Source organism: Pelodiscus sinensis, chromosome 10 (assembly GCF_049634645.1).
Source record: "Pelodiscus sinensis isolate JC-2024 chromosome 10, ASM4963464v1, whole genome shotgun sequence".
Lineage (NCBI taxonomy): Eukaryota > Metazoa > Chordata > Testudines > Trionychidae > Pelodiscus > Pelodiscus sinensis.
Genome location: NC_134720.1, coordinates 39,838,227 through 39,853,797, shown reverse-complemented (window position 1 = coordinate 39,853,797; position 15,571 = coordinate 39,838,227). Strand labels below are relative to the sequence as shown.

General features: G+C 43.6%; 1 protein-coding gene across 1 annotated transcript; it reads right to left on the bottom strand.

Annotated features, from left to right (window-relative positions):
• Positions 1-1,936: 1,936 nt before the first annotated feature.
• On the bottom strand, positions 1,937-15,353 carry TMEM212 (transmembrane protein 212). Its single transcript, XM_006120834.2, has 3 exons — positions 14,734-15,353; positions 3,123-3,182; positions 1,937-2,529 (listed from the first exon to the last, which is right to left on the bottom strand). The coding sequence occupies exons 1-3, from the start codon at positions 14,896-14,898 to the stop codon at positions 2,155-2,157; spliced, it is 600 nt and encodes a 199-aa protein (XP_006120896.1). The 5' UTR covers positions 14,899-15,353; the 3' UTR covers positions 1,937-2,154.
• Positions 15,354-15,571: the final 218 nt, after the last annotated feature.

The following is a 15,571-nucleotide window of genomic DNA, read 5'->3' as shown; positions in this document are numbered from 1 at the left end:
ATCCCAGGCTTCATTTGCATCTTGCCGGGCGCCGCCATTTTTAAATCCCTGGTAGTTCGGACTCCGTGCCCGGGGCTACACGCGGCACGGAGTAGGTAGTTCGAATTAGGAATGAGGAGTAACAGTAATTCGAATTAGAAAGCCTAATTCGAACTACCTACTCCGTGCTGCGTGTAGCCGCGGGCACGGAGTCCGAACTACTGGGGATTTAAAAATGGCGGCGCCCGGCAAGATGCAAATGAAGCCCGGGATATTTAAATCCTGGGCTTCATTTGCAACTTTGAATGCCTACATTAGCCACCCTAGTTCAAACTAGGGTGGTAGTATAGACATACCCTTGGTATGTAGCACCAGTGTTTCCTGTAATTTTTTCAATCCACATGTGGAATACATTTTGTTACGTGCACCGAGGTATGTGCAGATGCGAACCACCAGTAGAAACACATGCTGCCAGCTGTAAGTGCTCTGCTAATCAGCTGAGCAGCACCCGAATCTCTCTTGAGTGGCCACCCAAGTGCACAACTGACAGGGATAATTTCTAACACTACATCTTCCTGAGGCAATACATTAGGAGGTAGGCAGAGTCCCATCTAATTTCTGCCAGAGGTCACACCAGAACATGGCCAGCAGCAGCCTTTCACCACTGTGCAGGAGGGAAGGGACTGTAGCTGCTTTCAGACACAAGAGAAGAGAGAGGAAGGGATGACCTGGCCCATGTCTTTATAGAGCTCTTCTCTCCCTCATTTCCATCTCCCATAAGGCTGGAAGCAGCTTGTCCTTTCTTGCTTGCACAGTTTCCAAATGCACCAACATGTCCAGGCTGCTGCTGGCCAGTGTCACAACCTGGCCACTAACATAATTCAACCACCTCCTGTCCCCCAGGGGCGGCCCATCCATATAGGTGAACTAGGCGGTCGCCTAGGGCGCCAAGTTAAATGGGGCGCCAAATGGTGGTGCAATATCATTGAGGGGTTTGGAGGTGGGGGTGCGATTGCATGGTTTGCCTAGGGCACCAGTTGCTGGCAGCTACTCTAGGGCCGCCCCTGTGCCTGGCTACAGTTCAGGCATGAAGGGATTAAGCCCTAAGGATGCCTCGTGCACCAATGCTATGGATTGCAAACTCTTTGGGCTTTCAAACCTCACTTTAAACTAAGTATCAGAGGGGTAGTCGTGTTAGTCTGGATTTGCAAAAGCGACAAGGAGTCCTGTAGCACCTTATAGACTAACAGAGCATTGGTGCATAAACTTTCATGGGCAAAGACCCATTTCATCAGATGCATGTAGTGGAAATTTATACCTGCCTCTGGAAATTTCCACTACATGCATCTGACGAAGTGGGTCTTTGCCCATGAAAGCTTATGCTCCAATGCATCTGTTAGTCTATAAGGTGCTACAGGATTCGTTGTCACTTTAAACCAAGTTTATCGCCTGCAACCTTTCATTAGGCTTGTTGCCTTTTAATGACCATTGATGTGACATGAATTGAGGTGTGATTCTCTTTGTTACCATACAGTTGTCTACATTTTTCTAATGGGACAGAGGATTTGAATGTGGGTTTGAAATAAGTGGAGTGCTCCATAGTGGGGAAGGTTGAAAGGTGAGGGAAGGATTTTGGTATGGCACCTAACTGTGAAGAAGTTTGGCCTTGACTTCCAGTGCTGTCTGTACATTAGCCTTGAGTCTTCCCATGCTTTTCTGGAGAGTCCCCAGTAAATGTGTGCACAGAGTAGGGTTGATACACCATTCATGATGATTATTTTTTATATCTTATCTTGCTATTCCCATAATAGGGCTGTGTCTTTATAGCTTTTTATACACTGTAGCCAGCCAGAATGTCAGTCTTAAAAGAAGAGCGAATTTAACAACTTCCAATCCAATGCTCTGATCTGACTCGCATTAAAGTCGAAGTAAAGATTCTCCTTGATTTCAGGGGGTGTTGAACCCGACCATCACAGCCTCTTGATGCATATGCTAAAAGCACAAAGGAGGCACAGGGCACGTACTTATCTTGTCTGAACATATGCAAATATGGAATAGTTCTATTTTCTTTAGTGGAATTATTGAAGTGTAAATCTAGTGCGAGTGAGTCGAGGATCTGGCCTACACTGGAGCAGCTCTGACTTTCCATTAGGTAAAAGGAAGTGGTAGTCACAGCTACAGTGTTACTGGCAGTAATCCACCTTCCCCATCATGATTAAAGCTCACATTTAAATGTCCAAATTGGAGCAGTCTTGCAATGAGCTTGACCACAAAAACCAAAGAAGCACAAAACATGACAAAACTTGAGCAAAGGTCTAGTATTTGTAGAACTAGATGGTACCACTCGTAGTGCAATGGGTCCTTGCAAAGAGACAAAAATTCCTGGTAGGGAAAAGGGAACAAAACTACATAACCGAGATAGCTAGTTCCTGAAATCCCAGCAAATGAATAGTAGCAGTACGGACCAAGCAAGATGGAGGTGATGGCAACAGCAAATTGAACCGGGGAGCCCATGATACTCAATATGCCAAAGGTGAAGCTAGCTTCCCACTGAAATTGAGACAGAAACATACTATTACTCTTTTTACTGATGGTAGAAAAAAATCAAATAAAAAGTTTTAACTAAAGAGGGTGAGAGATTTCCTATGATTTCACTTTTTATATTCTATCCACGAATGAGACCAGAATAAGAAACATATTGGAGGGGGAAATAAGTGCAATAAATATCATATATGCCACTTGCTAAAAAATGGGTTGTGGATGCTTTACAGGGAAGATATAAGCAGTGAAACCATTTTTTTTTTTTGTTAAAAAATACTAGAATAAAGGAGCACAAATGTATTTTATTTCTGCATTTGTCATAGAAGTAATTTACAGTGGACAGCCTTAACTTCCAATCTTAGACACTAACAAAAATCCCCATTGTGAAGACAGGAAGTAACTCTGGAACTAGTAGAATCACCAAGGTGGTAGAACATTTAAAATTTGTTCACTTTAAGGCCCTGCACAGTTAATTTGTTCCACTGCTTTAGTAGCAAAATATGCTTTTTCCTCCTGAACATATAATCTGGATTATCTCTGCACCCCCCACCCCAATGTCTCTGCTGTATTTGACACCATCCTAAATAATTACATAAGCTTACAAGTGATCTTTGTGTTTGTTCTCTGTCAGCCAAAAGGATAAGTACACCAGCAATAACAGCCTGTGGATGGAGGAAACAAGACAATTACACTCATGATACTTCATAACACTAGGACTGCATCTACACTGGCATGATTTTGTGCAAATACTTTTAACGGAAGAGTTTTTCTGTTAAAAGTATTTGCGCAAGAGAGCGTCTATACTGGCATGTGCCTTTGCGCAAAAGATTTGCTTTTGCGCAAAAGCGTCCGTGCCAGTGTAGATGCTCTCTTGTGTAAGAAAGCTCCGATGGCCATTTTAGCCATCAGGCTTTCTTGCGCAAGAAATTGATGCTACCTGTCTACACTGGCCTCTTGCACAAGTGTTCTTGTGCAAGAGGACTTATCCCTGAGCGGGAGCATCAGAGTATTTGCGCAAGAAGTACTGATTTTGTATATTTCAACATCAGTGTTCTTGCGCAAATACTCGCGGCCAGTGTGGACAGATGGCAAGATTTTGCGCAAAAGTGGCCACTTTTGCACAAAATCTTGCCAGTGTAGATGCAGCCTACTAGTAATTTAAACTCTGAAATGTTTTGCAAACATTTTAATCATTATCACAACTTGATGGGCCAAATTCTGCCTTAATTAATATGCATTAACTCTGCACAGCTCCTACTGGGGTTGTACAGGTATAGCTGAGAGTAGCAATTGAACTAAGTTTGACTGTATGTCAGTGGTGGGCAACCTACAGCCCAAAGGATTTATGTGTCACCACAGGACATTTTGTTTATCGTTTCCCACACAGGGTTGCCAAATTCTTCTAGTTTTTATTTGTGTAGTTTTTTTCCTACTGGTATAACAAATGTGACACACGCGTAAAGCAAGGGCATGTGAAGTGATGTGCATGCTGATAGCACACAACAACGTGAGAGCTGTGCACTCTGTCTGCATCCAATCAAAGCACTGCTATGGTTCAGCCGGCACACCCTGCAAATGCTAGGTAGGCAGGCACAGTTAGCAAAGCTACCCTGTCCTGGGAGACTGTCTTGGTTACTACAATGAAGGAGGACCACTCATACAGCCCACTCACTAGCCTAGATTGCTCCTCACTGCTGTATGTAGTGGTGGTGATTTGGGAACTCTGTACAGTCTATGAATTCTGGTTGATATTATGAAGTTGTTACTGTGAAAATTACGGTATAATCAAACACCTCTATTTATATGTGGAATCCACCATGACCTGATAGCATTTAGTGCAGTGGTCCCCAACCTTTAGAGGCTCCCAGGCACCCAGGAGGTGGGGCCACTCACACGCCGGGCGCCCGGGGGCGGGGCCGCGCGTCTGGGGGCACGCCAGGGGACTGGGATGCCCTTGCACCCGGCGCCGGCGTGTGCCCTAGGGCCGAAGCTGGGCCCGCCCGAGCGCCTTGTGCCGTGGGCCCGGAGCCGGCGCTGCTGCCCAAGCCACGCGCCTGGGGCTGGCACCGGCGCCGCTCGAGCACCGCGCGCCCGAGCGCCCGCATGTGCCCCGGGGCTGGGGCCGCCCGAGCGCCGCGCACCCAGTGCCGGTGCGTGTTGCGCGCCTGGGGCCGACGCCTCTCTTGCGCCAGAGGCGGGGCCGGCCCAGGTTGTCGGCGGGCGCACACGAATGCCCCGGCGGGCACCATGGTGCCCGTGGGCACCGCGTTGAGGACCACTGGTTTAGTGCATATCTGTGTGATTGTGGACAGTAGAGAGTTGTTAACCCTAATCACTGTACTCCATGCAATGGGTATGCTAACAAGGTTGGTTGAAGTTAGGAGAATCAGTATTCTCCAACTCATCAATTGGAAATTGATGAGAAAGACCTGGAAGGTTATGCTGAATGTCCCTTGATATTAAGAGGCACTACTCCATTTATGTTAAATATATCAGCAATGAACTTGACTCTCTGTGTTCAACTTCTTGTCAGCCCATGAATCTTAGCCTTGTCTATATTTTTGCTCCTCATAATATAGTGTTGGTTAAATAGAACCACCAAAGAAAAATGTGCCTGAAACAAGAATCTGAATGTCAGATTAAAAATGGCATAATCTGGGCTCTCATTGCTGATACAGAACATAAGAAAGGCCATAAAGTGTCAGACCATAGGTATCCTGTCTTCTAACAGTGGACAATGTCAGATGCCCCAGAGGAAATGAACAGAACAGGGACTCATCAAGCAATCCCTCTTCTGTCACCATTCCCTGCCTCTGGCAGAGGCTAGGGACACCATTCCTACCTATCCTGGCTAACAGCTGTTGATGGACCTAACCTCCATGAATTTATCTAGTTAATTCTTGAACCCTGTTAATGTCCTGGTCTTCACAACCTCTTCTGGCAAGGAGTTTCACAGGCCAACTATGCGATATGTGAACAAAATCTTCCTTTTGTTTTTTTTTAAACTGCTACAGGTTGTACCTCCCTTAACTGGGACTCTATGGTCCAGCAACATCTGTGGTCCATGGAGCTCCAGCTTAGGGAGCCATAGCCAGGCAGACAGCAGCACATCTTAGCTGGAGTCCTAGCTGGGGGTAGCACTCGCCATGTTGGGAGCGACCACCCCTCATTCAGCAAAACCCATTGTTCGGGACCAGCCAGGGTGTCAGATGAGGGAGGTCCAACCTGTACTTATTAATTTCATTTGGTAACCCCTAGTTCTTATTTACTTATTCCCATAATATAACTTTTCCTTATTCTCTTTTTCGATACCAGTCATGATTTTATAGACCTCTATCATATCCCCCTCTTTTGTAAACTGAAAAGTCCAAGTCTTTTTAATCTCTCTTCATATGGGACCCGTTCTAAACCCCTAATCATTTTTGTTGCCCTTTTCTGAACCTTTTCTAATGCCAATATATCTTTTTTGAGATGAGGTGACCACATCTGTACGCAGTAGTCAAGATGTGGGTGTACCATGATGTTATATAGAGGCAATAAGATATTTTCTGTCTTATTCTCTATCCTTTTTTAACGACTCCTAACATTCTATTTGCTTTTTTGATTGCCGCCGCACACTGAGTGGATGTTTTCAGAGAACTATCCACAATGACTCCAAGATCTCTCTCTTGAGTAGTTTTAGCTAAATTGGGGATTCATTTATATATGGGATTATATGTATAGGTGGGATTATTTTTTCCAATGTGCATTACTTTACATTTATCAACTTACATTTCATTTGCCATTTTGTTGCCCACTCACTTAGTTTTGTAACAACTTTTTGAAGCTCTTCACAGTCTGCTTTGGTTTTAACTATCTTGAGCAGTTAAGTAGCATCTGCAAATTTTGCCACTTCACTGTTTACCCCTTTCTCCAGATCACTTATAAATAGGTTGAATAGGATTAGTCCCAGTACAGACTTGGGGACCACCACTAGTTACTTCTCTTCATTTTGAAATCTTACCATTTATTCCTATCCTTTGTTTCCTGTCTTTTTAAACAGTTATCAGTCCATGAGAGGACTTTCTCTTTTATCCCATCACAACTTACTTTACTTGAGAGCCTTTGGTGAGGGGCCTTGTCAAAGGCTTTCTGGAAATCTAAATACACTATATCTACTGGATTCCCCCTTGTCCACATCTTTGTTGGCCCCCTCAAAGAACTCTAATAGATTAGTAAGACATGATTTCCCTTTATAGAAACCATGTTGACTTTTGCTCAACAAATTATGTTCTTCTATGTGTCTGCCAATTTTATTCTTTATTATTGTTTCAACTAATTTGCCCAGTACTGACGTTAGACTTACTGGTCTGTAATTGCTGGGATCACCTCTAGAGCCCTTTTTAAATATTGGCGTCACATTTAGCTATCTTCCAATTATTAGGTACAGAAGCTGATTTAAAGGATAGGTTACAAACCAGTAAATAGTTCCACAATTTCACATTTGAGTTCTTTCAGAACTCTTGGGCAAATGCCATCTAGTCCCGGTGACTTGTTACTGTAAGGTTTATCAATTTGTTCCAAAACCTCTTCTAATGACTCTCAGGTTTGGGACTCTCCCTAACATCCTAAGCTGTGAAGTCCTAAGCAAGGAATTCATTTAGTTTTTCCACAATGACCTTATCGTCTTTGAGTGCTCCTTTAGCATCTCAATTGTCCAAGGGTTCCACTGGTTATTCAGCAGGCTTTCTGCTTCTGATGTACTGACAAACATTTTGCTATTTTTGATTTTTTTTTGGCTAGCTGTTTTTCAAACTTCTTTTTGACTTTTCTTATATTTTTACATTTAATTTGACAGTTTATGCTCCTTTCTATTTTCCTCACTAGGATTTAACTTCCACTTTTTAAATTATGCCTTCTTGTCTCTCACTGCTCCTTTTACTTGGTTGTTAAACCGTGGTGGCAGTTTTTTGGTTCTCTTACTGTGTTTTTTAATTTGGGGTATACATTTAAGTTGGGCCTCTATTATGGTGTCTTTGCAAGCTGCATGGAAATTTTTAAGGAATTTTACTTTTGTCACTGTACCTTTTACTTTCTGTTTAACTAACCTCCTCATTTTTGTGTAGTTCCCCTTTCTGAAATTAAATGCCACAGTGCTGGGCTGCTGAGGTGTTTTTCCCACCATAGGGATGTTAAATTTTATTACATTATGGGCACTATTTCCAAGCAGTTCAATTACATTTACCACTGGGACCAGATACTGCGCTCCACTTAAGAATAAATCAAGAATTACCTCTCGTTCTACGGGTTCCAAAACCAGCTGCTCTAAGGAGCCATCATTTAAGATATCAAGAAATTTTACCTCTGCATCCCATCCTGAGGTGACATATACCCAGTCAGTATAGGGATAGTTGAAATCCCCCACTATTATTGAGTTTTTTATTTTGATATCCTCTCTAATTTCCCTTAGCATTTCATAGTCACTATCACTATCCTGGTCAGGTGGTCAATGATATATCTCTACTGTTATATTCTTATTATTAGAGCATGGAATTACTACCGATAGATATTCTATAGAACCTTTTGGTTCATTTAAGACTTTAACGTCATTGGTTCTACATTTTCTTTCACATATAGTGCCAATCCCCGACCAGCATAACCTGTCCTGTCCTTCCAGTATATTTTGTACCCTGGTATAACGGTGTCCCATTGATTGTCCTCATTCCACCAAATTTATCAATATCCTCCTTTAACACAAGGTACTCTAGTTCACCCATTTTATTATTTAGACTTCTAGTATTTGTGTATAAGCACTTTAAAAATGTGTCAATGTTTATCTGTCTGCCATTTCCTGATGTGTTAAACTCTTTTTCATTTGATTGTTGATTCATATGAGAGATGAATGTATCAACAAGTTTGAAAACCCAGAACCCTGAACAATATAGTCTGGTGGTTTGTTTCCCATTTCTGGTATGTTAAATATTTTAAGACTTAGATTTTCATTTTCCATGGCACTTTGTATTTGAAATGTTTGATATGGGGAATTTGAAAATACTTCTGCTGAGGCCAAGCCTGAAATTATAATCTTGGCATAACCATAATATAAAGTTCTCATGGATAAAAGCAGAAACATCTGGAGTCATCAGTGGTAGTTGGCTAAATTAATCAGAAGAAAAGCCACAAACGGGGATCCTACAAGGTTCTAGCCAGCGTAAATTATGCTACAAAATAAGAGTGCTATTAAGAGCAATTGTAATACCAAGGCCCTACTATAAAATGAGGGCCAAACCTTTTCACAATCTTCTTTGCCAACTGAGAGGGCTTCAATTTACACTTAATGCACATGTGGCTGGTGGAAAAAGAAAAAAAACCCTGAAGATGGATGAAAGCAGGGGTGGGATTATACATCATGCTGGTTTAGCTCCAGGCAGATATTTAAACTAGTAGACGATCAGTTTCCAGTTGGTTTTAAACACTCTGGCAAGAAATGTTACTTTCTATCCCAAAGTTTAAAATGCCATAACATTGCAGTTTTTTAAGCCCTGCCATTTTTTCCCCTTAATGCAGAATGCTGAGAAAAATCTGGATTAATAATCCAATCCAATATGTAGCCGGGGAGATTCTTTCCATTAACTAAGTGAAGATTTATTTGTAAAGGCATGTCTCAGCATGGTACAGCCTAACTCCAGAAACAGACTGCCACCTAGCAGAATGTTCAGAACTCAAGAATTTGGTGCTTAGCCACCTATCTCCCCAGTCACTGCATGGGATCATATAAGCACTAAATATGGGTGGTGAAGAATCCTGTGATATGAGTATTGCTCTGCCTAACAAGATTTTCAATACCAGTCAGGAACTGTAAGTGATAGAATCATGAGCTTTTGTGAAAAAAACCCATGTTCTATATATTTGTTAGTCTCTGTGGTGCCACATGACCAGAGTTCCCTCTAAACTGCATGGCAGCTCAGGTGAGCCCTGAGCCTCTGACTGGGTGGGGCTGATTAATCACCTGTGAAGCGGAGCTACAGTTTAGAGGGAACACTGCTCAGGACCACTCATTTTTAAAATTGCAAACTAACATGGCTACCTACCGCCTGAGACTTTTTAAGTGATAGGAAACTAGTCAGCTTCTGTGTACCAGTGTTTGCCCGAAACAATTGCACTACAGTATTATACCACGCTCACCTGTTGCAGCTTCTACATTTTAAAGCCCATTATTCAGTTTAGTGCAGGAGAAAGAAAAAAGAATCATATTCCTCTCCTTCTGGAATTCCTCCTTGGCCCTAGACCACTGAACTGTTCATGCTGCCTCCTGACAGTCAATGGAAAGAGAGAATGGTGAGTCTGATTTCCCACCATACTGTGTAATCTGTATTTGTGATCAGTCTGTGTTCTTCCTGAAGGGACATCCCTATGCACATGCACTAAGCACCAGACAATTCTCCATGGGCTGCCCATCAGTGAAAAACCTTTCTACAGAGTGAACTTCCCTGGTCCGGCACTCTCTGGTCCAGCAACATCCGTGGTCCGGCATCATTTAAGTTAGCCAGATGATCACAGCCATGATCAGTGGACAACTTTCCCATGGTCCCATAAAGTTTGCTTAGACCCTCCAGTCCAGGGCCTCAGTGTTCTGTGCTGTCATTGAGCTTTAATTTACCCCTAAATGTCTTCTAAGAGCCCAGTAGCAGTGGAAGTGTTGGTAATGCTAATAGACAATATTGACCTTCTGTGGTTCAGTACGTTCTCTGGTTTGCCACCAGTCCAGAGGGTGCCGGACTAGAGAGGTTCAACCTGTACCACTATCAGCTCAACTTCCCTTCCTCATCCTTCACTGCACATGCACCCTGTCTGGCCTGATCCTCCCCTTCCAAATGCCAAGAACCCACCAAAATGGTACACTTCCCATGACTTTACCTTACCCCCCCTCTTTTGTCAAACCTATCCATAGCACCATATTTCTTTCATGTTACCAGCCCTTACCTGCCCTTCTGTGTGTCTATTCCATCCCCCTCACACTATCATCTTTATGCATCGAGTCACCTCCCAGCACCTCCTGCAAGCAGTCCTTCCTGGTCCATTGAACCAGTCTGCCTATTACAGTTCTGTTGCCATTTGGTCAGACTCGGCCGTAAGTGCAAGGCTAAAATAGAGATGGATGATCCCTGTCTCAGCACATCCTACCAAACAGGGCCCTTACCATGGCAGAATGCCTGGGATATCCTGTGACAGCTTCTACCAGGCTTGGGAAATGCAAATACGCCTGGTGGTTTGCACTGAACAACCTCTTAACGCACCATACCCCAATCACTGGGCGCTCGAGTTGGGGCTCTCAAGCCTTCCAGGCTCTCCATAGAGCACAGCTGGAAGAATGGATGTCCTGGGATGAGCTTCCAATGCCTGTGGCTCAGAGACTGCCCCACCATGTGGGCATCCAGACCTCTGGGACAGCTGATTGCCGCAGCCTGCTGAGTGACCTGCTCTGACAGTCAGGCAGACTGGGGAGCCTGCTGGCCCAGGAGTTTGGAAGCTCAAGGGAAGTCCTTGTGATGCAGCTGCCAAGAAGCCACAGACCCTGGAAGTCCTGGCAGCAGATTGTGAAGCTGATGTGAGTCCTGTCAGTTTCACTACTGCTCTTTCAGCAGCCCCAGGGTTCCATGGTGTCTATTTCATTGCGTGTGTTGGGTGTTTCCAAACCAAGCCCTTGTTGGAATTTCTGTGTCACGAAATTGGTTTCATTCGCACTTGGAACACAACCAAATTTCAAAAAGTGGAAAAATCCCGTCAACCAGAAATTCCGAGTTTCAGCCAGCTCTACCTAGCACTCACTCTCTGTCTTTGTACTTTAGGCTGAATGATAATGGCTCAATGGGCAGGGACAAACATTAGCAACATGAAGAATTCTTTTTATATAGTATCATGACCATTCACAGTGAAATGAGTAAGCTTGCTCATATATGTAATAACCTAGGGTATGTCTACACTACAAAGTTAATTCGAACTAAAAGACGTTAGTTCGAATTAACTTTGATAGGCGCTACACTAGCGCTCCGCTAGTTCGAACTTAATTAGAACTAGCGGAGCGCTTAGTTTGAACTAGGTAAACCTCATTGTACGAGGACTAAGCCTAGTTCGAACTTACTAGTTTGAATTAAAGGGTGTGTAGACCCTTAATTCGAACTAGTGGGAGGCTAGCCCTCCCCAGCTTTCCCTGGTGGCCACTCTGGCTAACACCAGGGAAACTCGTCTGCCTCCCGGGACCAGGCTGGCGGCTCCCGGGAGCTTGCCCGGGACCGCAAGAGGCGGGCACCTGCCTGGTCTAGTGCGGACATCGTGGACCCTCGTCCACGACCTCCGCACTAGGCACAGGAAAGTGGCCGTCTAGGGCAGGATAGCTGCCAGCCTGGCCACCCAGGAGCAGGTGTGCATGAAAATCAAGGTGGTCCACTGAGACCCCCGACCCTGAGCCCTGAGCTTACAATGGCCGTACTGGGTCAGACCAAAGGTCCATCTAGCACAGTAGCCTGTCTGCCGACAGCGGCCAACACTAGGGACCCTGGAGGGGATGGACCGAAGACAGTGACCAAGCCATTTGTCTTGTGCCATCCCTCTCCAGCCTGCCACAAACTTTGGGCAGGGACACCACTCCTACCCCCTGGCTAATACCACTCCATGGACCCAACCTCCATCACTTTATCTCACTTCTCTTTAAACTCTGTTCTAGTTCTAGCCTTCACAGCTTCCTGCAGCAAGGAGTTCCACAGGTTGACTCTTTGCTTTGTGAAGAAGAACTTTCTGTTACTAGTTTGAAGCCTGCTACCCATTCCTTTCCTTTGGTGTCCTCTAGTCCTTCTATTATGGGAACTAATGAAGAACTTTTCTTGATGCACCCTCTCCACCCCACTCATGCTTTTATAGACCTCTATCCTATCCCCCCTCAGTCTCCTCTTTTCTAAACTGAAAAGTCCCAGTCTCTTTAGCCTCTCTTCATATGGGACCTCTTCCAAACCTCTGATCATTTTAGTTGCCCTCCCCTCTCCCTTCCCCTCTCCCATCTCCTTTTCCCAGTCTCCCCCAGTTTTGTTCAATAAAGAGAGATTCTATTTTTGACCACACGTTTTCTTTATTTTGTACATCAGGAAGGGGGGCTAGGGAAGGGTAAGTGGAAGGAGGTGAGGGAGGAATGGGGTACGAGCCCCCGATGGGGAGGACTGGGCTGGCTCTGCAGGCTTCTGGGGGTGGAAGCTCTCCTGCAGCTCCCCAATTGCCCCCTCTTCCCAGATGGCAGCCTGTGGCAAGTGCAGCCGGTCTGATGGCCGAGTGCTGTGATGTGCCCAGTGTGGGCACTCAGGGCACTCCAAGCCAGGACTGCTTTGCAAGCGGGAAACCCCCTGAGAACTGTCTGTCCGGGGTGGGGGTCGGGTCCCTTTAAGCAGAGGCCTCGGCTAGCATGAGGCAGCAGCTCCACGCTCTAAGTCCTCATCTGATGCCCTGCCGGCACTGCTTCCGGCCATCCTTAACCCCCGTTCAGGGTCCACTTAATGTGGACATGCTAGTTCAAATTAGCAAAACGCTAATTCGAACTAGTTTTTTAGTCTGGATCCGTTAGTTCGAATTAGCTTAGTTCGAAATAACTAATTCAAACTAAGTTAGTTCGAATTAGCGCTGTAGTGTAGACATACCCCTATTTATTCACTAAACTAACAATGGCATTACAAGCTCCAGGACTTGGAACCATGGTGTTCCCTCTAGTTTTAAACTAAACTCCCTCTTGAAGGCAATGAGAAGTTCTACTTAAAAACAGATGACATAACATAGTTCTTCATTAATGCATGGGGATAATGAGGTGAGGCAAAGTTGAAAGTTTAAATTCAGAGGTTTGGATAAGATGGGATCTATATCCGTGCCACCCTTATTTTCATTTTCTAAATCAAACAGTTCTGTTGGACTACACCTCTTTGTAGAATGTACCAGGTCAAAAAAGACTTTAGCAGCTGAGGAAGTGGACATAATATCATCCCTAAACAAATTATGGTAGTAGAAACATCATCTATACACATTAATTCTGTCAAGTGACATGTTTTCAGTAAAGCAGTGTCCAAAACTGCAATTAAATACTGGTGGAAGAACTAAGCTTGAGGATCACAGAACACAATTCAACCAGTTCTAGTGTATGATTTTAATGTAATTTATTATTTGGATCCTAACATCTATGGGACATCAGTAACACTCAAAAACTTCAGCAAATCAAGGTGCTCATCGTAACAGATTTTTAACTGAGAATCTATTTGCCTCTTTTCTGGTAAATGAAGTTGAAACTATTCCTCCTGAGCCAGGGGAATTGAAGCAAAACTCCAAGTCCTCATCCCTTTTATAGCTCTTTCCTCAGGGCTGGATTATAATTATTCAAACAATCACAAAACCAAAAGCAGATCAACTGAAAAAACACAGGGCAATAATCCCCAGAGAAGTTCCCCACACTGAAACCAGCTAGTAGGGGAGAAGACCATTCTTCCCTGTCATTCCCCTTTTAACTCAGCTTCCCCTTCCTTTCACAATACACCCAAGTAGCAATGGAACCAGGCTGGAACTTCTTCCCCTTTATAGGTGCAGTCTCTGTACTTTGTTACAAAACTCTGCCCTAACATACACAGTATGCAGTGAGCTGACCTCAGTGGGGATGCATGAGGACAGTGTAAGCTAGAGCAGAATTTGAGTCTTAAAATATAGCGATTTCATGAGTTTGTGGCTGATTGAGTTTTTAACTCAAAAGCTTGATGCACTTGTACACATCCTCATGCATAATTTAAAATCTAAAACATAAACAGTTTTTACTAAAAGTAAAGGACATGGACCTCTGAGCAGATAATTGATGTGAGACATGAACCAAATTCTGATATCAGTTGCACAAGTATAACTCCAGTCATGTTACTTCACATTGACACTGCTGTAACTGAAATCCAGATTTGGCCCAGAGATGAAGAATTTTAGTTTGGCTAGCAAAGAGAAATTGTGAGAGTCAAGTATCCTGAAACAATAAACATTTTACTATTGATTGCAAAGTTAAATCTTATTGAGGAGTTGCAAGGAGCTCCTGTGTTTAATTTTATGTTGAATACAGAGTTTATATTACTGTAATAGGAGACAAATTCAAAAATGGTTTACTTTTCTTAGAATTTCAGTAACTTCACTAATTTATTTTCCCTGCCTGCTAACATTTTTGTTGTGGCCTACCAAAGTTCCGTTCCAGATGGGGCAGGCAATTCGAACACTCCATCCAGCAAACCAAGGCTTATAAGAAAAAACGGGAAAGAAAGCAAAAATTCCAGAGAAAATGCTTATAATCCCAAAGGTAGTAAGTATCCCTCCAGTAGCCTCATATAGGGTCTTTGTTTTCATTGTGAGTCTCTCTTTCTCTCTCTCCCTCTTCTTGATTCACATAAGGCTTAGTAACCAGAGCTTAGTCAAACACACTTCATTATAAACAGAAGTTTCTGAGAAACCGTAGTCATGATGCATGAAGACTGTGTATCTACCGTGACAAAACATTATTCTAGTTAATGTAAATTAGCCCTACATAGCCACAAATATAATAAAAAAGGCTCCTAATGTGCCTGATAATATAATATAGTTTTATTTAAAAAAATAATCCCAGTCCACTTTCAGATGCAGAAAAAGCCATTTAGTGATTTTGAATTACTTCTTCATCTGTCTTCCCATGAGGAGTGACCACTTCCTAGTCTGTGGAAAGCCAATAATTTGCTGACGGCACTATAGTCATCGTTTCCTATTCTGACTAGTTTATTAGAGCCAACGCTAAAGCCAATATCCTTTGTGTCCAATACGTCATCATATGCATATGTCTCTGTATGTGGCCATGCTCACCACTAGCAAGAGTTATTTATGACACAAAGTTTGTGTCAAGAAATTTTCATTGGGAGTTTTGTTTGTTTCTGTTTTAAAATCAAGTGCACTGCGCAGTTCATTTTGTTAGCTATCAATCCTCCTCCTCCCTCTGCCCCCCCCAAAACCAGGCAGATAATTTTAGTTCCAAGCATGGGACTCAAGAGGG